This window comes from Anser anser, assembly GCF_964211835.1.
Source record: "Anser anser genome assembly, chromosome: 17".
In the NCBI taxonomy this organism is placed as follows: domain Eukaryota; kingdom Metazoa; phylum Chordata; class Aves; order Anseriformes; family Anatidae; genus Anser; species Anser anser.
In genome coordinates this window covers 836088-859762 of record NC_139738.1, presented here as the reverse complement: position 1 = coordinate 859762, position 23675 = coordinate 836088, and the positions used below count along the sequence as shown (strand labels likewise).

Below are 23675 nucleotides of genomic sequence, written 5' to 3'. Positions count from 1 at the left end.
GGCAGCGGGGCTGCCAGAGGGGGCTCCTGGGGGCACCGGGGCTGCCAGAGGGGGCTCCTGGGGGCAGCGGCCGCCTCTTGCCTGTCCCGACCTCTTGCTGCTCCTCTGCTGCCGCTCACAGGTGGCCACCGTGCTCGTTACCGTTTTTCTCCTCCAATTGCATATTTTAACATTTTACTTCTGAAGGCTGGGAAAAAGGCTGCCTGCCGTGTTCCAGTTCCTGACGCAGGATTACACTGTTTATTACCACGCTTTTAAAAGCCTCTGCAGCTCCCCAGCCGTGGCGAGCAGCCCCGAGCCTTGCTGCACTCCCGTGGGTGCCGGAGCCGGTGCGATGCCGGTGCCGGAGCCACGCGAGGCGGGCCAGCAGCCAGCGCTGGGCTCCGCGGACAGCGGCGGGGTGGCCGCGTGTGGGACCAAAGGACATAAATGATGCCTTTGTTCACAAGACTGAAAATCAATGTGAGAAGGAGGAAAAAAAGGCCAAGCGCATTAGCTTGGCAGGCCGAGCCGGCTCCCAGCCTGCCGCTGACTGATAGCAGGAACGCAGCTTTAATTTCCTCCTCGGCTGGCTGCTGCGCCGCAAAGCCCCCGCGCGGCACGGCACCGGGCGGCTGGCAGCCGCTGCGCGTCACCAGCAAGACGTGTTCGTACCGACTGCTCCCAAATACGTCCCTGCCACACGCCGTGGAGCTGATGGCATTACTTTCATACTGCGGCTCCAGCCAAACAAGGGGCACAGCTTTCCTCCGCACGTTCGCCTTCTTAATTAGCCATGGTCTTGGCACGGCCAGCCCCCAGCACCCCCTGTTTGGGGGGCTCCGTCCCGAGCTGCCTTGCTGGGCTGGGGTGCTGCTCGGGGTCACGCAGGCCTCTGCCATCCTTCTTCCTCCTCTTCTTCCTCCCGCACCTGCTGCAGCCAGCCTGCCTGCCCCTCTCCACAGCTGCTTGCTGTCTTTTCCTTCTCAAAGCCACTTCAAGGGGATTTTAATCGTCAGTCCTGAAAAGGCAGGCTGGCATTCCCAGAGAAAAACACGGAGAAAACCTTTGAAATCAACTGGGTGAAAGTTGCTTGTTGAAGCTTTTGTGGGGCTTATTCTAAGGACTGGGGGGGAAGAGGCAGAGGACTGCAGGAGAAAAGCAAGAAATAGGCTGTAAGTGTGAGCAGCTCCTCCGATTTTGGGGGTTTAGCAGCAGCCTGGTGCCGCGCACGGGCATCGTTGGCTCGCCCAGCAGGGAGGAGCAGCTCTCGCACCCCGCGGCTCTCACCTCCAGGCAGCAGTCTTAAACCGCCAGTCTTTATCGTTTTGACAACGTAATCTTTATTTGCTGCTGACAACAATACACGTAATTACAGCTCTTGACACACCAAATAGGAAGAACACCCCAGACACCGAAAGGGAAAAACAGCCACGTGTTTTCAAGTTGAGCACGCTCTCACCTACACTTTTCAGAGTTGCAGACTCTGCTGCAAGCCAAGAAGCGAGCGGGTCAACGCCGCTGGGCTGCAGCCGGGGGCTCCCCAAGCAGAGCGCTCCCCCGGGCTACGGCAAGGCGTCGGGCAGCAATCCTGGGCCATCACACTGCTGCTCGGGATCCCCAGCTGCAGCTCCAGCATTTCTGGCGGTGGCTGAGCACGGGGTGCTGGCACACACACGGGTCCCTGGGGGTGAGGGACAGGGGGACGGGGGTGCCGGCCGCTCGCCCCCGCCACGGCTGCACCGTGAGCCTCGCTGCTGCCTCGCCATCGATCGCGCTGCCAACAGCAATGCCAATAACTTTAATTGTTGATAAATGGCAGACATAAAAGCGAGCTATTGTGCTTCTAAAAGAAATTTAATTAAGGGTGAACATAAGGGATTTATCACTTGACAGCTTAGCTGTTCACAGCGGCTGCACATCCAGCCGTCCATCACCTGCCCCACGGCCGCTCCCGGCCCTGGGAAGGGGGCAGACACCGGGGGCACCGGCCCCGCCACCCCCTCCGTGAGGACCCCAGATATGCACAGAAGTGAGTTTTTTGTCTTTGCTAAGCTTTTAATTACAGACAGCCTTTTCTCGGGGATGGACACTTATGTCTGATTATTTTTCTTAATGCATCTGTTGCATAACCAGGGTTTCCCTCCACACAGGAACATTTTCTTCACTAATTATTAGATTTCCGCATCCAAAGAGCAAATTAAGGGACATGAATATGCAAATCTGGCGCTTCTAAACAGATACAACCGGAGCTGCGTGAGGAGGAGATCAAAGCTGTACTGACATTTGACTCCCAACTTTTCGCTTTTTTTTTTGACTTCCTCTAATTTGTTTTTTTTTCACTAGAGAGAGGTAAAAATAAACCTGCAAAATGTTTGTAAGAAGTTTAGAAATCTATTAAAATTATAGCCACAAGATATAATAATATATAATTGAGTTACAAAAACAAAATCCCAGCTCATCTGTGGGAGTGTTTCAAACTTTGTCCTTTTGGATGCATCCTCCTGTTGCCATGGAAACAGGGCAGGCTGTGGGTTTTCAGCATTTCCAACCCTTTTTAGGGAGCCGTGCACGCTGAGAGCTGTCTCTGTTTCTCCTTGCATTCCTCCACTCAGACGATGGCTTTGGGGCAGCAGCAGGAACCGGCTGGGTGCCGCCACCCAGCCACCTCGTGTTTTCCCAAAGTGACCTGAGACAAGCGCACCTGCGTTAGCATCCTTTCAAGACAATGTCTTAAAGCTATTTTTTTCCTCTTGTCTGTATGTTGAGGATCTCTAATGATATCCTGAATAACTCGCTTAAAATGATGATCTGATGTGGGTTGCCAACAGCTGGTAAATTCCCTTTCTATGAGCACATAAAAGGGAAAGGAAAAACTTGTCTGTAGGAGTAGCAAAGCAATTTGTAAAGGCGCTGTTTGATGTAGAAGTCCCTGAACTATAACTACTGCTAATGTACAGCCTACATTTAAGTTTTTACAGGATCGAGTTTTCTTCCCTTAGTTTCTACAACATCTGCAGAACCAAAGCCCCCTCCAGCTGCCTCAGCTCCTGCCCCGAGCCCCCCGCAATGTGCCCGCTGCTGTCCTGTGGCAGGGAGGGCCAGAGCCACCGCCACACAGCCGACCCTTTCCTATCACCTCGAATAGAGGCCTGCTTGCAAACTCAGCAATTGCTTCATAAACAGAAAATTACCCTTTGATTAATCTATTTCAAAATTTTCCCAGAAGATTGTTTTGGCTTGGAGTTTCCAACCGGTGTGTTTTCATGGGTGGGAAGGGCTCCACTACCAGCAGTGAGCTTGGTACAAAGCACAGCTTGAAAGGCAATGGAAGTTTTTTGCTTTTCAAAGTCACCACCCAAGCTCTCAGTCAACACTGCCACTTGATAAAAGCCTCTGAACTTCCATAGAAGTGCTGCTCCCCTCCCCCTTTTAATATTTGCACCATTTCAACCAAACCAGCCACCTTCAAGCCCAGGATACAAGACACCCCCAACCTACTCACACTTACCATCCCCGCTGCTGCACTGCCCTTTCCCTGTTTAACACCAGCTATGGACAGGGAGAGCAGTGATACGAGCACGTCTGCATGGGGAGATGATTTAGCACAGCAGACAGCTTGGGAATGTACTGGATGGCAGAAACTGCACGGCATCACAGATGGCTTCAATTTAGGGCTGTAACTTCACCAAACAAGCCATTTCCACAATTTAAGCCCTTCCAATTTCACTCTTGGGAATCCTGTGGAATAGCAAGAAAAGTAAATTAAAAGAGCTGCCTGCTTTGCTCCCTGAATGGTGCTTGTTTTGCAAATGAGTTCTCCACAGTCCACGCAGGGTCAGCCCTACAGTGAAACGGGAGCTTGTGTGTGTTGGGGGGGGGGGGGGGGGGGTTAGCTCGGAACCCAAAATAACGAGGAAGATCTAATTTCACAGACTCCAGGGAGAATATTTAGGCTTCCAGACCAATTTTGTTAGAAATAAAGTAGGTCAGCAGTGGCTTCTTTCCACATGTCAGTGCTGGCACATGCGCCCCGTGTCTGGCAGGCGGCCGCAGCAGGAATCGCCCAGGCTCCCTCGCTGGGGCTCCTCAGGGTGTACTGGGAGCACTGGGGGGTACCCACACGGAGAGGGGGCTCAGCAGCAGCCGCACTGCTCCGCCCTGGACAGCAGGAGTGGAAGTGCTTCAAGCTGCGGTGCCTGGGCTTTGAGCCTCGGGGCAGCCCGGGCAGGGTGCTGAGCAGCCTCGCGGTGCTGGTGCAGTGCCCCATGCAGGCACAGCACACGGCAGCATTCGTCAGAGCAATTAAACACAAGGACCTCCGGAGGGTAAAGAAAATGAGGCAACGTTGTAAAGGGGAGAAGGGGGAGAAAAGAGGAAGAATGCTGAATTCTGCACATCAGGAAAAGAGTAATATATTTAACAAATATTCCATTAACTGCCAGCAGGATTATATTTTTCTTAGCACACAAAAATGCTAAGTGAGCTTCAAAGTGAGCTTCATGGCAGCTTGGTTGCTCCACTCCCATCTGTGCGAAGCCACATTTAAATTAACAGCTAAGCAAAAATAGTCCCCACCCCAATTAACTCTCCCAGCTCCCTTCCTAAGCCTTCCATTTCCTCTTTTGCTGTTGTTTTGGGGTTGGTTTGGTTTTCATCCATCCAGCTGGAGGCTTTGAATCCCTCTGCAGCCGCCTGATGCCGGAGCATGCAGGGGAAGGGAGGGAGCCATCCTCACAGCAGTGTTATTTCAGAACATTGTCTCGTAAGCACACGAGAAAAATACCTTCTTGGCATCCCGGCCTGGATGAAAATTAGGTCAGCGCTACTGGGACAGGCATCATCACAATTACCATGAGCAATTAGAATTGGTATCTTCTCTTCACAAGATGACTCAAAAACAAGCATCAGAAGTGAAATGAGTCTGCAATTGCCAGCTACCCATTAATTGCTCTGGAGAAGCAAAGGCAGGCACCATTGTGCACATCACCCTCAGCTGTTTAGAGCAGAAGATAAAGCAAAGCAGTGATGGACCAAGCACTGGTATTCGGGGAATTCCCAAATGCCATGTTTTCCCCCCAGGGGACCCTGTCTGAAATCCAGCCACAGGCTCCAAACCTGCCTGTGGAACGACCGCTCCGAGGGTCTCTTCTCCTGATTTTTTTCCCCATTCTGCATTTTGGGTCAGAGCTGGGGCACTTTGGAGAGCTCCTCACCCTGCTCCAGGCGAGGCATTCCAGCACACGCACCCAGACCCCGGCTGGGGGGGCTCTGCCCCTACCTCCCCGCACCGTGACCGATTCAGCAGCTGCTCACTGAAGCTGGAGCTTAAAAGCACTAAAGGGAAAAAAAAAAAAAAAAAAGCAGAAATTTACAAAGCCTCTTTTTATCTAAATTATGTGGCACTTTAGAAGATTAAATATTCTACAAAAGCCTGAAGCCCCCAAGTTATCAGTCTCGACGAAAAAAATATGATCTCACAGAAGCTGTGCTATAGATGTTTTTAGAGTATCGGATGTAATGGATTTCATCATTCTCCTCTACAGACTGAAGTAAAACAGTCTTTTCATGCTGAATGAGAACCAATATTTCATGGAAAATGGTTATTTGTGAAATTATCAAGCAAACCAACAGAAAACCTCTGGACAAGATTACCCAAACCTGCGACACTTCTGCATGTGTTTGGAGTTAATGCTGCGGAGTGCTCGCGGGATCCAGACCCGCTGCCGGCGTTAACACAGCCTGGGTCCCCTCGCTCCCGAGTTCCTGCCAGCAGACACGCGGGCCTGAGTTCCTTTTCACTTTCTTACATCGATTTTTATCGCGGCACATCTCCTCTCACGGAGTTAATCCCGACTTACACGGCTGTAAACATGTTCGGAGGCTGGCAGATTATCAGCCCCAGCCTCTCGCAGCTGGAGCGCCGACAAGCTGCCTTCCCAGCGGATCTTCCTGCGGCTGCGGGCGGTTTGCTTGCGAACGGAGGGAGCACAGGAAGATTCCAGAGTTCTTCTGCAAGGATGGAGAAGTGCAGGTGACGCTGTAAGACCCTGGGGACTTACAGGGCTCGGCTATGGCCGTGTCCCCCTGCTGCCCGCTCCTTTCCCACAAGGGCACACACGTGCAGGCAGCCGGGCGCTGGTCCTTCTCCCTTTCCTTTCCCCGACTGCCGGCGTGGCGACAGCTCTCCTGCAGGCCACTGCTGCTCCCAGCCTCCCGCTGCTCTTCACGCACCGCTGCAAGTCAGCACGGGGCTGCCAACAACTGCTAAAGGGCAAAATTGGGGGGCACAAAGGGATTGCGCAGAGCGGGCGTGGAGACGGGGAGGCCGAGGGTTTGCTGTGCTCATCCCTGAGGAAGCCACAACCTTGGAGAAGGAGCAAGGAGAAGAGCAAGGGTGCTGCTGTGCACAGGAGGCTGAGGACAGGGGCTGGAGCACCTGTGCCAAGGGTGAGCAGCAGGAGCCGCAGCAGGTTTCCCTGCACACTGTGCCCTCACCTGCAGGGGAGCATCCCACGGAGGGGCAAGCACCTGCGGCGCTGCTCCAAGGCCCGGCACATCCAGCCCCATGCTGAAGGTGCCTTCCCAGTTGCCAGTTCTCATTAGTAATATACTGTGAATGAGAGCTGCACGTCTCTCTTTCTATATCTAATTGCAGTAGGGAAAAATCCCTGCTGCTCTGAAACAAATATCTGTGCTGTCCCTGCATTGCTTTCAGGGCCCCTCGCCTGCCGGTGACAGGCAGGGCAGTTAGCGAACGCCCAGGCAAGGCAGCGACACAGCTGATGCTTATTTGGATAAAGCAACGTGTTGCTAGCCTAAAGGTGACCACATGCCAATCCATCTTCTTCACTTGATGGAATTAAATGCACAAAGCCCTGTGTATTACACAGAGATCAATAAAACCACGGTGCCAAGAAGAAATACTTTACCATTTGCCACACACAAAACGGGCTCCATCCAAGTAAACCTTAAGACCCTTAGCTTCTAGTATCATTTGAGCCTGTCAGGTTTTAATCTTCACAGATAATGACAAATCCCCCAAAAAAGTATCTATCAGTCACCACCGGCAGCCCAAACACGTCAAGCTTAGAGTTAATGGCACAAGCCAGGTCTCTGCTGGCAGCGGGGGCTCCGTGCTGCTGCACCCCGCGTCCCCACGGGGCGCCTCCACCCCGGGGGGCACCACAGCCCCTCTCTGACCTTCACCGTGAGCGCAGAGCCCAGGGTGCCCACAGCCTGGCTGGGCTGCAGCAGGAGGGGCTGCTGGCAGAGCTGCCAAGGGGGGGACGCTAATTTGGGCTTTTATAAGCCCTGCTCTGCGCCGCCCGGCCGGCTGCAAACAGCCACGTTAACGAGCTACAGCCATCCACCTGCTGCTGCTGCACATCAAGGTGCTTTTATCCCATCCATAATTCCTCAGTAAATATTTAGAAGCCGGGGGGAACTAACAAGAAACTCCAAGTGAGCTCCCTGCCAGAAGAAGCTGCTGGCTGACGCACGGCCGTCCAAGGCTCTGAATGAATGCACTTGGCTGTTTTTTGCCCACGATCTGTGCCAGCCCAGCCTCTGCTAATAAGTAATTAGGAGATAATTAACATTTGTAGCATACAGTGGGAAACATCTGGGCCTGATAATGTATGAGATGCCTTTGAGGGTGATTAATGGGGTCTGGAGAAAGGAGAGCGGTGGGCGGCCCAGCAGAGCACCTCGCCGGCGGGGACAGGCGGGGACAGCCCAGGGGATGCTCCGGCTGGTGGCAGTGGTGATGCCACCTCTCCAAAAACACCACTGGGAGCACGGGGCCGTCCTCTTGGGAAGAGCATTTCCCAGCCGGGAGCTGGTGCTCAGGAGCCATCCAGACTCAGAGGAAAAACAGAGGGCACTTCGCAGAGCTAGAATTTATTTCAGATGGCTCCTACTTAATTAAGTGTTTCATTTGCATAACCTTACACAGTTAGTCACTTCTGTCATAATGAAATTCAGCCATGTGCAAACAGTTAGAAAAAATAACATACATAACTCAAACTTATGTTTGTTGTAAAAATGGTTTTACACGATTCGGTTAAATAGGCCTGACGTATAGCCCAGAACTGTCTTTCCTTCCTATTTAAATAGAGAAATAAATCTCCACATTGATTTTTAAGGAAATTATTTCAAATTTTCTGGGCTTCATTGGTTTCTCTTTGGCAGATTTCTGTTTCTATCTGATTTCCCCACCGCAAAGATCTGAAGTGAAGGGTGAACTATTGGGCTTCCAACAATAACTTACAAATTTATTTCCGTGTAAATTATTAAAAGGCCAAGCCAACAGCATGTCAAGGGGTCCTTAAGGCCTAATGTAACCTTATTAAACCCTTCTCTTGGTCTTAAAGGTTACCTGTGTTCAGTCTCAGCCTCTTCTGCCTTTTAAGCAGCAGCATGTGTGTTGAATAATGAAGAGAACCCAAAAATGCACGCACGCATATATGTATTTTTAGAGCAGCTTTGACCTTCTGCAGCTTGCCGCTTCCCCCGATGTGACACCATGAGAAATGTCCTCGGTGACACCGTTCAGGTGCTTGCAAGGGGCTGCGAGCAGGCGCCGCGGGTCCGCCCGGGCTCTGCCTGTCCGGGCCCTGCGCGGGTACTTCTCACGGCCTGGGAGGAGTGATTTAAAATGCCTATAAATACCCAGGAAGGTAAATGCATTAACCTTACCTTGATTCTGGAGTGTAATTACATAAAGCCTGGCTCCCAAGTAAATTAGTACATTAATAACTATTTTGTTCCTGTAATTACTATCATCTCTTAGATCTTACAGCTATTTGCTAGCTCAGGCGCGCGCACGCACAAGGGCACCGCTGCTGCCACACCACGACACCGTGTGCCATGCTCCAGGGGCATGGCATTGGCCACGTGGCCTCGCTCAATGCACAGACACCCAGGAAACCCATTTTCAGACTACGAAGATGATTCATAGCTTAAATAAAGGCACTACATGTGACTAAACCCGATTCTCCCTAAGTGGAAGTGCCAGGCCAGTCCCCCCCCGAAGGTAAGCCCTCCTGCTTGCAGAGCCCCTTGGAGCCGGCCCGGATCGGCTCTGACTTGTGGGAATAACTTAACTGAAAGCCCGTTCCAGACATATGTGTACAAAGGAAATAAAAAGGGAGTGATATACTGGTGCTTGGTGATACATTGAAATAACGGGCGCTGGCAATGACAAGGAAACATATAGCCAGGAGAGGAGACGCAATTTTTCACAAGGTGCAGACGCCGGTAACAGGGAGAGGTCCCGGGAACCCATCCAAGGCTGACCGGAGAGCAAGCTGCATTCATCACGCCGGCCTCAGCTCCCTCGCACAGACGTAGCTCCCGGCACGGCCGCGGACGTGGGCTGAGCACGGCGCGATGGAAGCAGGGCAGAGGTGGCCGCGGGGACGGGCGGTGACCTGGGGGACACACACGAGGAGCAGCAGGGCTGGGTGCAGAGCCCAGGGGTGACCCCGGCCCCTCGGGGCCACCCCGGGACCGTTCCCTCCATCGGCTGGGAGGAAGCGGTGAGGAAGCAGCACCCGCTTTGATCTCCATGGAAACCCCAGCCCGAGCTGCAGGGAAAGCTTTAATTTGAAGTGCTTATTTGGCTGAGACCCTGGGAATAATCAACAGGAGATTAGACGCATTAAGAACCAGCAGGGGTGGGATGTTTCTCAGAAAATGGGTGCCAAAAGAGTATCTGATACGATTAGGCTTAAAAACCTGCTACTGAAAGGCACTGCGCGGAGCAGGGCGAGCCAGTCGCAGCAAATGATTTATTTTATTAATTTAGCCCCTCTTCTCTGTAGGCAAATTATCCATGAAGAGCCTTTGATTTTCCTGAATTTGTTCGCTAATATGAAGCGAGCGGGCAGACGGCACACGCGGGCACAGCTCGGCACGGCCGCCCACCGGGGCCGGTCAAACCAAACCCCACTGCTGCCTCCGAGCCACACAGGTCCCATGCCCGGCACCCTGTGGAGAGCCCTGGCCACTGGCCCTCCAGCCAGCAAAACCACTGACAACAGCTGTTCTCAAGAAATAGGCCTCAGTTTTTGGGGCAAACATTTCCTCCACGCTCCCTGTGCTGCCAACTTGCATGGCTTTACCAGTGCCGGAGCCTCCCCAGTCCACAGCCCGTGAGATGAAGGTGTTATTATTTTCCTTCTTCAGTTTCTCCTTTCCCCAGGTTAATTAATTCCCGTTTGCCAGGATCGGAGTTCTGACTCGACTCAGATGCCGCAGCACTGGGGGCGCGGGTGCCACCGCATCCACAAAGCCCCTTGGGGGGGGTTCTGCCTGGACTCACCACCCTGCAGAAGAGCTCGCAGCAAATAATCCTCGGGACCGCTTATCCCACAGCAGCAGATGTAAATTTTAGCCTCTGTCCCAAAGGGAGCATAAAGCAGCAATAAAGGCGGAGGACTGCTTTTATGATCAATTCTGCTTTACAGCCTTTCTTCAGCAAAGCAAGTTTAACAGTAGGGCATGGCTGTTACAGAAAGCCTGGATGACATTGTTTCAGATGGGAAAAGGTGACTCACTGGAGATGTGAAGAGATTTCCAGCCATAAAAGAAAGGCTGTGACGTCCGGAGCAGGCGGCCGCCCACCGCTGCGGCAAGGCGTGGGAGTTGCTGCTGCCCCCGGTGCCTCTGGAGACGGCGCCTGCCTTGGCCCGCGCACAGTGAAGGAGCACCCGGCGGTGCGCAGCGATGGTGAGGAGGGGTACCCCACGCCCCCCGGCCCTGCCGGCAGCCCTGGGTTCTGGTCGGGCTCTGCAGGCACGCGGAGAACAGCGAGCTGAGCACCCCCGCGCTGGGCGGGATGGTGGCGGTGCCGTGCCACAGGGAGCACACATGGTGCTGCGGGGGCAAGAAATGCACTGCTCTGCTGGGAACTGCCCCACATCCAGCTCCTCCCGCACCTACCCTGCCATGCATGTGTCAGCAGGGGACGGGGACATCGTCCCGGGGGACACAGCACCACGACCTGGCAGGGCCCATCGTCCCGAGGCCAGGGGAACGTGGGCAGAGATGTTTTCGGAGCAGGTTTCCTCCTGGCTGGCAGCACTTCAAATACTGGTAGCAGCCACTCGGGCTATTTGCACAGAGCCGTGCTTTTCAGTAAAACTGCAGGTCTAGTCTTTCTACGGAAGGGAAACACCTTGCTTTATAGAGAAAATAAAAAGCCTGAGAGTACAAAATACTCCATGACATATGGAAATGCACAGTAAAAATAGCTGAGACCTGGCATAGTCTTCTGGCATCTTCCTTCCCCATTTCCCATTCTATTTGTATTTTGGAGATAAACAGAAGGCCGCAGCCTCCGAGGCTTTTATTCCAGGACTTTTCATTTAATTTAATTATTGAAGTATTTTTCCCCCAAGATAAGATCTGTGTGACATTTTATAAGCCATACCTTCTGGCAGAGTCCACTCTCCTTATGCATCCACTACCAGCTGAATATATTTACAAACGCTAATAAATAGGTTTTATTGCAGGAGGAAAAAATAACATCCCCAGGACAAGTCATAAAAGATAAACTTGTACATTTTCATTGAACACCTAATGAGTGAGCAAGAGGGGTAATAAGCCAGAGAAAAGGTGCAAATGAAGTATTAATCTGGGATCCAAAGGAAAACGAAACCATCAGAACCTGGTTCTCAGACAGTCCCGCAGGGCGTGCAGCCGGATACATGCCAGACGGAGCCCTGCTGCCGCCGTGCCCGCTGCACAATCCTGCTCCTTGGGGGAGTGCTGGCACCCTCCGGGATAACACCCGGGGAAGGGTGCAAGGCAGCACAGACGGAAGCTCCTGCTGCCTCCCCATTGCTAATCCTCTCTTCCCACCAGCTGGTGGCAATCCTCGTGGATGTACCGGGCAAGGGCAGCTCGCCCTGCTGCCGGCACTGCGGAGCGGCCGGGAGAGCAGTCCCTGCACTGAGGCACACAGCAAGACACCAACGCTCCTCAGTGCTTGAGAGTAAGTGGAAAAGACAGACTGAAGGACGTTTAGAACCAGAGAGCTCGAGCAATTTGCTTAAGGTCATTTAAGAAGCCAGTGGCAGAGCTGAGAAATTCATCAGAGCTTCCCTACGGGTCATCCATCGTTGCTTTATCATAAAACCCAGCCAGGGGGCTGGGACCCCGAGCTCCTTGCTGCCCAAGCCTCAGCACACAGGTCCCCGGCACACCAGCATCACATCGCCCCGCGGCCGAAGTGCCACCCTGCGCTCTGTGGCCGGCAGCCCGCAGCAGCCGAAGCCCCGTTCCCTAACGTGTTGTTCTGAGCTCCTTGAAATTTGGCCTGGAACCCTCCCAGATTTGTGATTAGCTAGGCTAAATTAAGATTAATCATATTTTTAAAGTGATGATTGTTAGTGCTTTGCTCATTTGTGTGTCTCACCCAGCCCTACCAAATCTGCTCGGAGCATTAAGGAAGGGATGTGCTTTGTTGGGCCAGGTACCAGATGTGCACACCAAAATCCCCACCAAGAGGCCAAATCTTCTGGTCCCGCTTTGTGCTGAGCCTTTGTCACCGTCCACCCAAGAGCTGCTGCAGCAGTGACAGCAGTCCGGGCAGCGGTGCGCTTAATTACATGACACTGATACAGATCGCTTTAAGAGTTTAAGGGTATCTGAAGCCGTGTAAATACTGGATGCCGCTGGCCTTCACTAACAGGGACTCTGCTTCCCACTTCTGCACAATAAGGTGATAGGTAAATGAACACAGAGCATCAGTTCATCATCAAGTGTCAAGAGGGGGACAGAGAGAAGGGAAATGATTTTAAAGCAACCATCAGCTTGTAAATACTACCAATTCCTCATGATGCAGCTGTGAATAATTATTAAAGTTAATCTGCATTTATACGCTACGTTCTGCCTACCAAGATGTGTGCCACGTGCACGGAGCAAGCCCAGGACCTCGCCGCCTGGCCCGGCACAATGCGGGGGCGGCCCCGGCTGGTGCACAGGGTCAGGGGCAGACCCTTCAGGAAGGGAGACGTGAAGTCTCACGTCGCACAACGATGCCGAAACCAGGCAGACTGAGAGGTGTCTGTGCTGATGACAGCTCGGGGCAGCGGAGCGAGGGCTGTCCCCACCCGGGGATCACATCCACACCTCGGCGCCACCGCTACAACACTTCGCACCGGAGCTAACGGGAGGCCTCCCACACCTCTGCTGAACAGGACCTGGTCAGGGAGCGAGGACGTGTCTGGAAAAAGCCATACTCCAATTCATCTAGGATGGATGGATTGCAGTACCACGGCAGGCAGTTCTGGGGCTTTCCATCTCTTCTGCCAGCCCTCCTTTCTCCTGGAGATGCTAATAAAATGCATTTCCTACAGCCATTGTTTCATTTATAGAACCTTCAGCCTGGTTTTGATTGAGTGCACTTAATATAGTTGCTCTTGTTGTATAAAGGATTTTGAGCCCGGTATTTGACAGCCTTGATCTTGAAGAAATCCATTAAGAGTAGTTTTATCTCCAGGTTTTGTAACCATTAAATCAGTTTTTTATCAAGTTGCTGTTATGCTTTCAGGAAGATGTGTGGGAGAAATGGGGAATAAACCTTCCAAATTCAGATGTTGGGACTGCTTCCCCATATTTGAGCTAAATGTTAATAACCAAAAAGGGATTTTTCTCTGCAGAAGAACATTTTACACCTCACTTTAGAGAAGTAGAGGGCACAAACTTCTAGGCGACAAGAGTGAATCGCAATTGACCTAATAAATATTCCTTAGCTTATTCCTTCTGGAGAAAGAGAGCCATGAATCACATCCCCCGGCTTTAGACACCACAGATCAACTGGTCCCGGCTACCACGGCCTCAGGGACTGCAAGTCCGTGTCCTGTCGGAAGCACCTTTTTCTTTCCCCTTCTCAAACAGGAAAATCAATGATTCTTGCAGACAAACTTTCGAGAAGCCAGGCAGAAGAGGCCCCAGGGCCCCCCTGTCGCGAGGGCGCCTTCCCTGCACCTCGACCCCGGCGGTGCCTTCCCCCAAGAGCCAGACCTCGCGGGGAGGGAGCGCAGGGCTCACGTTCTGCTCGCTTTGCCCTGCAGGTGCCCCGCGGGGAAACCCAACTCCCTTCAGGTTTGCAACCATCCTGGCACGGCCCTGCTTGCATTAAAGCATTTTTCTTTTAAGGAGCTTAGCTGCGGCTCTCCATGCAGGGAAGTGAATTGGGCCACAACTGATGTCGTTTCCCCCTTTGCCTGCTCCTTTCCTGAGCACCCTGACTTAGAGCTGGAAGCAACGCTGACCGTGTCCATCATGCTCTGTCACTGCAGGAATAATTTGGTTGTCTTAAAGCTAATATATAATTACTACCAGCAAATATTTCTTTGCCAGGAAGCCCAGTGACTCCCTGGAGTAAACTGGTACAGTTTTCCAGAAAGAGTCTCTCTAACAAGGGGAGATGTATTCGAAGTTTTCTCAATGAAGGCTGCCAACGCTGCGAGGCACCGCTGGCTCGGCGCCTGCTCGGTGCCGGTGTGGCTCAGGGGGAGCAGCGGCACGGCAGGGCTGGAGGCCAGCGGTCCCGCGGATCGCAGGGAGGTGTTGAGATAATCTTTGTGAACAACAGCCAGAGGCTTCCAGGAGCTTTCCTCGCTTCCTGGCGTGCTTCAGCTCTCCCCAGCACTCAGAGGAGGGGGACAGGGCAAGGCGCCCTGTGCCCGCCTGAGGTCAGAGCAGAGGGAGGAGGGCCGGGCGGTGTGTGGGTGCTGCACCCCACGGCCACCCCAGCTGCCCGGCACCCCCAGTGCCAGGGGAGCTGATTTATTGCCTGCCTGCCAAAGACAAAACAGAATAAATTCATCTCAGGTGAATTAAAGCGTTTCACTTGGATTTTGACCTTTTAAAGAAAATGAATAATGCATTTGAAAATAAAAACTCATTTCAGACTTGAAAATCACAACACTTCCAGATGGAAATGCCAGGGCAACACGTTATAACACCTAATTTCTCTGATTCCTGATGTGGAAAATCTGTTCAGAGCGGCACCTTTCCTTCGGCAGGGCGGGTGGAGGGGCCCGGCCGGGCCCCAGCTGCAGCAGCCCCGGGGACGCTCCTCGAGGGGCTCCTGGGCTCCGGAGCTCTGCGGCTGTGCAACCACGGCGGTGTACCACAGGGATTTTTGAGAGTTCTTGCAGATTTCTCTCCAAGTCTTAAAGTTCTTGCACTACTCCCTTAAATATCGATGCTAGCAGCACCCCACCTGCTGATTTCCAGGGACGGCTTCTGCCAGCCCCACTCTGCTGCGGCAGGAGCATCGCTCCCATGGAAGAGACGCCAAGGACTGCGGGTGCATGCACCGGGCTGCTCGGACAGCCCAGACTCCTCTGCACCCCTCTTCCAGCCCTGCCAGGTTTCTCAGGGCATCGGTAGGGGTTTATGGAGCTGGTGAAGTGGCGTTTCTGCATGGCGTGCCATCAGCATGCTGGTCACCCTGGGGCTTTGGCAGCCCTGCTGGCTGTACTCAGCACCCGGAGCAGAGACCGTATCGCAATAAATTCATCATGTAACTGTCCGTCCATGTGTCATCGATTAATTGATAATGAAATTATGTCTCGGGATGTCATCGCCTGCAGTGCTCCGTGAAGCGCGCTGCGCAGCAGCCGGTGACACCACAACAGCACCAGCACCCGAAGCGATGCAGGTGCCGAGGCGCTTTGTGCCTCTCCCCGCTGCCACCCGCTCCGAGCAGCCCGACAAGAACCCGGCCGTGAACCTGGCAAATGCGTTTTCCTGCCAGGAGCAGCACGTTGGAGGGGTGCTGGCAGCAGAGGGGGGGATGAGGGCACAGGCAGAGGAAGGCTCCCCGTGCCCTCCCCACCTGCCTGGTGCACACGAGCCCAGGGACCCCCCCCGGCCGCCCCCACGCTTCCCGTGGCTGCAGGCAATGTGAGCGGCTGTCCTACACACGGCAAAAGCTCGTTAGCAGATTGGAGAACGTTTGCTTGATGTTGCAGTGCCATTTTCAAACAAGTCTATCATCTTTCAATTTGGCAGAGAATCTAAATACCCATTTTAACTAATAAAGATACCCAGTAATGTCTTATTACAACACTGGCAAGCTCCCAGCAAATATTACGGTGATCTTTTGTTCAATTAGGGTTTTCTCAAGCAGTCTCCATTTCAGCCCCCTAAAGGGGAAAACAACGCATTTTTAAAAGTTTGGGCTGGAGCAGAACCACCCTGGAGCCGGGGGTCTCGCTGCCTGTTTCCAGGCTGAGGGGTGCTCGGACGCCCCCCGTCACCCACCCGACCCCTCCGCAGCCCCCCGCTGCGGGCGGCGCTCAGCCTCTGCCCATGGCCTCCTCCTGCAGGACAGCTGCGGTGGACAGGCCCCTCGCCTCCTGCAGGGCCCTTTTTCATGCAAATATCACCCGTAACACTCCTTGGAAGGCGCTAAAAGCTTTCTCATGGGAAGTTTCTGCTCAGGTTTGTTTTTTAATGATATGTCCACTTTTTTCCTTTTTTTTTTTCCCCAAGACCAGAGTGCAGCTCCCGCTGTTTCAAGCCCAGCACTCTCCTTTCCCCGCTCCAGCGTGGCAAGCATCTCAGCACCTCTCAGGGCCTGCGGGGTGACCCAGCAGGGGACAGAGATGGGCTGAGTAAGAGGGCGATTAGGTGTCCTTATGGTCAAAGGATCTTAGGACTTGGCGTGATGTGTAGCGCCGAGGGAATTAATATTATGGGATGACTGCCTGACACAGTCTGCCCTACGTGTGCTCCTTCAGTAATTAAGGATTTTTTGGAAGTGATGCACTTAATGACTTAGGAGCTTTTAGACAAGGTAATTAGCAGTGGTGCTGGACGCTTGAAAGCTGCGTGGGGGGATCTGGTGCCGCAGCCTCAGTGCCCCGGATCAGAAGGCAGTGGGGAGAGAGCTCCAGCTGGCTCATGTTTTTTTGAGCAATTACTTGTCTTTCATAGCTTCCACCCCAATGGCTTGAAACTTAATTTAAACCTATTGATCGGAGACGGCAGAGCCCCTCACCCAGCCAAACCACACTTTTACCTTGCAGGAGCAGTCGTGGTGCCAAGCACAGGGCACGCCGGAGCTGTTTCTCTCCTCACTCCAGAGCAGGAGCAATCAGCAGCAATTTCACTAAAACCCTCTGCGCCAGGCTGGAGGGCGAAAATGGGGCCAGGAGACACCGGGAGAGTTTCTTGGTGAAACGCAGATGAGCTAGACTAGGAGCGAGCAGCCTCCAGGAGCAGCAGCCCTGACCCGCTGCCGAGCACATCCCACGAGCACGTCCCCAGCACCCCGGGGCCGCCCGCACTCACCCGGGGCCGCGAGAAGCTTCCTAGGGTGGCTTGATTGGAGAGGCCAGATGCATTCAGCTGCCTTGGCAGAGAAAATGCTGTTTTTATTTTCTAACCTGGTGGGAGGTAATTACACCACTCCTGGCTCCTTATCTTAAAAGCCAGAGCTCTTCGGCGCTTTTCCTGCCAACACCTGGAACGTTCCCTGCTTGCACCTGAGCAGCACGAGCCCGGCACAGCTGGAGGGGGTCAGGGCACCCAGGCTCCAACAGGTTGGGGCAGCTCCACCGACCTGCTTTAAACAGCCCCTTTTAAATGCGGTCAGTGCTGGTGTGCTGGGAACTGGAGCTCTCCCAGGGATAACCACTGCCCTTGTGGCCGTGCTGCCGCAGCTTCCCCCGGAGCCTGGGATGTGAAGGGAGCTGCAGTGAGCATCACAGGAACATTGAGAAGCTCGGCTCCTGCAGCCCTGCTCACACAAACAGATTGCACACGTGGCACGTTGAACAAAAACACATCGAGCATGGGCTGCGCATCCACACTCAGGAGGATGCGGGGAGGGAAATTCCTCCACTGCACTTGAGAGAGGCAATCCAAGGTCATTGCCTCGCTGCTTGTCCACACAGTGATTAATTACAGCTCACAGAAGCGCTAGGCACGAGCGAGGTTTTTATTTTTAATATGGTATGGGTGGCGTAGGTCAGGGAGAGGTGCCCAGTGGAAAACCCGATGCTACAAAGCCACAGCCACGGCCCAGCGCTGCCCCCAGCCCGGCTGGGACCGCGGCGGTGCTGGATGGGGAGCGAGCACATCACCAGCACGAGGAGCCAGCTGGGTGCAAGCAGAGATTTTGCTTGTTCATGTGCCAGAGGTCGACATTTTGGGGTTCCAAAGATAGTCCCTGACGGATTATTTGCTCTGGGTGATAAGTAAAGTTCAAGCATCTCAGCAGTGAGGTGCAGCTAAGTCCCGTCTAGGGAAGCAAGTGAATTTTGATGAGTTTTCCAGCAAACCCTCTCAAGACTGGCAAACTGCCTGCAAAAGATGAGGGAAGGGGATCATTGTGTAGGATTGTCCTCTTTATTCTGCCTTTTATTGGACTTTGGATAGTTCCTTCTTTCCTGTACTTTTTTCCAGATCTTGGTGGCCACAAGAAATGCAGACAGGCAGAAATATGAGCCGAATGTAAATAATTAACAGAGCCTTTCCACACTTGAAGGGATGTGCCTGATGAAAAAAAATGAATTAGATTTAAACGTGACATTGCCTGCATACAATCATCAGAACGGGATTTCTGGCAGCACCCCCTCCTACACCACAGAAACGTTTGGGCCGCCACGAGCTGCCGTTGATGCATCACCAGCACGTCACCGCAGCGCTGCCGCTGCCACCACCCTTGTCCTTGGAAGCTGCCTCGCAGCAAGAAGAAACCTCACACCAGCGGCTGTCCCTGCAAGCTGTCTTCTCCCATTGAAGCTGCTCTTCCCCGTGTTCCCCAGACATTTCAGTATTTTATGGGAAAGGTTTGCTCAGTGCCTTCCGGTCCCGTGCTGGATGCTTCAGAGCATCTTCTAAGCACCCAGCCAGGACGCAGCCGCACAGGGAGGCAAGGGCATAAGCAGAATCAAAATGAGACATGCGAAGCCTTCAAAGGCTGGATTAAGTACCTGGCAGAGATTCAGAGAGTTCCTTCTTTCACCTCTAGTCAATTCGGCAACCTTTGCGTGACCCCTATAAAATTAGCTCAATTAAAGAGCGGCTCCGAAGCCTTCAATTTACATTCCTCAAGAAACATCAGCGCTGCGAGGCTGCGGGAGGACTGGCTGCAACAAAGCGCCGAAGGAGCAGCAGGAAAAGGCAGCGGTTTACAAGGTTTCTCTGAGCATATGTTCCCTGCATGCCCCTCGGAGAGGCCTCGCAAGGCCTCAGCCCATTAGCGTGTTGATTCACCAGCGTGATCGCCCGTCACCTGTCCCACCGCAGCTGCCACGCAGCGCACGCCCGGGCTGGGAGCAGGGATGGCAGCAGCCTGCTGAACCAGGCGTGCCGTTGTACCCAGTTAACAGATGCTGCAGTGCCAAGCACCAAGGCATGGGCGCGTGAGGTCTGTTCCTGGAGATGCCCCTCGCCTGACTGAGCCTGCCCAGGTCCCAGCAGCCCAGAGGCAAAGCCAGCGATGCTCGGGTCCCCCAGGGGGCTCCTGCGTACCCTGGAGAGGGCACAGCGGTCACAGGAGCGAAGACCAAGGAAGTATTTCCCAATTGTTTCTTCCCTGCGTGTCTCAGTGATGAGATGCGAGCCGAGATTTTTAGGGTGAATTAATTATGTCATTACTGAAATCCAATTTTCTTCCTGACATGAATGAAATAGGAAGAGAATAACAAGTTGCATGTTAAGTGCACGGTGATATGAGTTTATTGTCATTAACGGGGACAACTTCATTAGCAAGCACGAACAAAAGCAGCACAATCGTTCCTCCCCTGCCATTGCCCCAGAGAGCACAGGCGCCTGCAGCGGGTGCTGAGAGCTCCTCCTCCTCCTCCTGCAGCCTCGGCCGAGGCTCTCAGCCTCCTCAGGGCCGAAGGAGGGTCTCTGTGGCACCAGCCCTGGGACTCCCCCACTTCGGTGCCCTTAAATGAAAGCCGGCAGGCAGCTCGGCCCAGGTTTAAGTTCAAAGAAAGTACGTTGCTTAATTAAAGCTAATGCAGTGAGAACAAACTGATAGGCAGCAGCAGGGTACATTAAAGTCCTACAAAGATTTATGGTACTTCGCTTGCCATAAGAAATGTATTCTGGCCTGGAAAGGGGAGCTTGGTTTTCATCTGCATCCCCTCATTGGACATGTGGGGCAGCAGGAAACCCCAAAGCTTTGCGAGATGTCCTGGATCTGGGCTGGAAACAAAATGAGATGAATCTGAGGGCTTCCATCTCATCGCTATTAAGGGGCTGTTCTGACAGTGCCGAATTACCTACAGACAACCCGAAGTCTTTACAGTTACTGTCAGGAAGCAGAGCCGCAGTGAGGGGAACCATCGCCGCACGTACCAGCTTGGTGCAACGACTGCACCGCAGCACCCCACGAGGGGGGCACCGTGCCCGGGGGCGCCGCCCGCCCCCTCACCCCCTTCCCTTTCCTTCCTGCTCCTCCTCTTCCCCGCATGCACCCCCCGTTACTTCCCCCGGGGGCACAGACCCTCGGTGTGTGGGGCAGAGCTGGAACCACGCCAGCCCCGCTGCTTCCCCCGCTCACCTTTAAACCGTGCTGCTAAAGATAGAAGCGTGTGTAAATAATTCAGTAATCTCATTACCGCTCCGTCATCTGCAACAAAGCCATTAGCATTAATCTAGCCCGGACGGGAGGGAGGCAGCACGGGCCAGGCTCATCACTGTGGGCACGCCGCTCTGCGCAGCGGCTCCCGACGTACCCGTCTGCCGTTAAAGAGGGATGATTTCTTGCTCCGCAGACAAGTGGGCTCCTTAAACAGTGCTGCAAGTCAGAGAGCGCGCTACCAGCGTGCTGCCCAGCCTTTCGTAACACACCCTCATGGATTAATACCTGCCCATCAGCTCAAGATAATTAGCACCCCAGCTAAAAGGAAGGTTGCACAAAAGCAGCGAGATGCTGCGTGCCCAGCTGCATACGAGCCAGGCAGACAGACGGACGGACAGACAGAAGGCCTGGCAGCCCTGCCCACACCTCTGGCCCTAACGCTGCCCGTGGGCAGGCACCACGTATCTTAATTGCATCTGCCAGCGAGAGCTGCAGAGCGCGGCGCCCGATCGCATTCCATCACCGTGTGACTGCTGAGCCGCCAGTTTAGCTCAAATCCCTGCGTCGGCATTCGCCTTCCTACCAGCAAATAATTTACTCGCCGCTATAAACGTGCGGTGCTTAATACACCTATGGAGCTTCCTTGTCTGCAGCAGCCAAGGATAAAGCACCGACTCATTCATAATCCTTAAGAAATATTATTATATGAAAACGTAATGAAAATTATTCACCTAATCTACTTTAATAACCCAACTTAGGGGCCTCTCTGTGCTGTAGACAGTGTAATAATTTTTAAAATATTAGCTGTCATTTCCAATCAGTCCAAGGGAGGCAGAGTAACTCAGCACACGACTTAATTGGGGCTACCGATTCATCAGCCTAATACCCCGTAAGGAACAGCCACACGGCTTCCACATGCACATAAATCTCTCCGGGTCAGCAGTCACTCGTGAGGACCCTGCCTGCCACCAGCAGCCACAGCAGAGGGACACGAAGGGAGGATGTTGGTAGCCGGTCACGAACAGCTGGTGAAAATGCAACAGGCAAAGCCTTAATCAAACAGGGATTTAAGCTGCAACATGAGCCTGCCCTCCAGCAAACACATGCTTATCCAGAATTTGCAGATGGGGCAGGTGTTCCAGATACTGAAAACCTCCCAAATAACTGTCAGGGAAGTAAATACTGTAAATATTTAAATATTTTTGCAGTAAATACTGCAAAATACTGTATCACTGATCCTTTGCTAGAAATCACAAGATACCCAAAACTGAACTCAAAAGCCAGTGAGCTATCCTGCGTGGTTTTTGTTTGGGATTTCACAGGCTGTCTTCCGTGGCCATGCAGGAAGATGAGTGGTGCAGCCCAGGCCCCTGTCCCGCTCCGGTCTCGTGCTCGAGCACCTTCTGCTCCCAGTGGCATGATCTAATTGAAGTGTTCAACAACCACGTCAGATCTGGCTGAGGAAATTTATTTCTGCAAAAAGAGCGAGGTACTAAGACATTTATGGTGGAAGATCACAGGGCAGCAGCCTGGAGGCCCCAGCCACCCCCACCTGAGACCTCTCCCTGTCTCCCTTGCTCATCTGCCTTTGTTCTCGCCTCTTTTTTTCTTCCACAGAGTGACTATAATGAATCTTCTCAGTAAAACTTGCTGTGGATTTCCAATAGTTATATGTCAAGGCCAAACACAAGTCAGTGCTGTAAAAAGGGGCCAATAAATTAAAATCCTGCCAGACTCACAATCAGCAGGATGCGTTTCAGCCATTTCCTTCTAATCCATTAACGAAAATGGAGTGATCAGAAAATTAGGTAGTGCTAGATGTTTTCTGAGTACTAATGACTATGACTTAACAGAAATAAACGCAGTATAAACTAGTGAGGAATAGTGGGAGCTTTTAAGTACCTAGCAAACAAGATTAAAACATATTGGGAGAGAGCCATCATTCCTCAGCCCAAGATGTGCCAGCGCATGTGTTATTCTCCCATAATTGCCAGGACTCACATGTCTGGGTGCAGCGCTGCTGCTGCAGCAGAGAGCCCACAGCTGCCCCTCAGCCCCTCTCCTCACCCCGCTGCTGAAGGCTCAGCCCTGACCCAGGCGTGCAGAAGGGGCTGGCACCGGCACCGTGCGGGCAGCGGGAGGAAGGCAGGGGACCCCGAGCACCCCGCGCCGAGGTGCAGCCAGCGGTGCACGCCACATGCAAGGCGAGCCCGGTGCTCGCAGCAGCAGCTACTGGGGAGGGACTGGAAGGGTTCTGACCTCCAGCAGAAGGAAATGACAGCACTGTGGCAGGTCTGTGCAGCAAGTTTAATTGATCTAGAATGAGTAAAAAAGTATTTAAAACTCCAGAAAATTGTTTCCGTTTGTACAAAGTTCAGTGCACAGTAAAAAATATTTTAAAAATATTCTGCACTCAGATATGCAAACTAAGTTAAAAATCAAACACCTAAAATATATAATGCTTAACAAAAATAAAGACATTCTTCTGCAGTTGTGACACAGTAGCAAAAACATTCATCCCCCCATTTTGAGCTGACGGAGGGCAGCCAGGACCACCACCAGCACCCACCATAAGGCAAGTGACACCTCACAGCTCACCAGTGGTGAGGTGAGAACCAGGGAGTGTGGGTTCCTGCATAGGGCTGGGCTCACCGAGGAGTCCAGCACATCGCCCATTTGCAGACAACGTGGTCGAGGAGGATTCAGAACCAGAGGAGGCACGGATGAGACAGATCGGTGCTGCCGGGGTGGCGCGGCAGATGCCATGGAAGTTGCTGCGCTGCTGGAGCAGCGCCCTGCCCAGTCTCACTGGTACACAACCTTCACACAGAAGGTCTCCTCATTCTTGTCTTCGTGGTCGTTGATGTGGATCAGGATCTCCTCCTCACCTGTGCTCTGGCTCGGGGCAAACCGCAAGCCGATGGTGTACACCTCCCCGCCGGCAACCTGCGGAAAAGCACACGGGAGAAGGGAAGGCAACCTGAGCACTGCCTCCTTGACGTGCCTGTCCCCACCACGTCAGCAGAACCACAAACACACCCACGCAGCCAGCCCCAGCCCTCGGGGTGGCCCAAACAGGCCTCCCACCCCTCCTGCAGAGCCGTACACCCCGTGGGTGCCCCTTCCC

The 23675-nt window shown here is 53.2% G+C and overlaps 1 protein-coding gene across 21 annotated transcripts in view; it reads right to left on the bottom strand.

The window, feature by feature from the left end:
- Positions 1–2009: 2009 nt before the first annotated feature.
- The window catches only part of NPHP4 (nephrocystin 4), a 53607-nt gene continuing 31941 nt past the window's right edge, over positions 2010–23675 (bottom strand). For 5 of the 21 annotated variants that reach the window (XM_083802825.1, XM_083802809.1, XM_083802805.1 and 2 more), the window contains 6 exons: positions 17299–23494; positions 17027–17136; positions 7432–14792; positions 5841–5991; positions 3491–3720; positions 2010–2668 (listed from right to left, as the gene is read on the bottom strand). In XM_083802825.1, coding sequence (XP_083658951.1) covers positions 23354–23494 — 141 coding nt within the window. In that variant the 3' untranslated portion in view covers positions 2010–2668; positions 3491–3720; positions 5841–5991; ... (1 more) ...; positions 17027–17136; positions 17299–23353. Of the gene's footprint in view, positions 2669–3490; positions 3721–5195; positions 5317–5634; positions 5992–7352; positions 14793–17026; positions 17137–17298; positions 23495–23675 lie in introns of all 21 variants that reach the window. The other 16 variants (XM_083802807.1, XM_083802821.1, XM_083802823.1 and 13 more) reach the window with 16 other exon arrangements.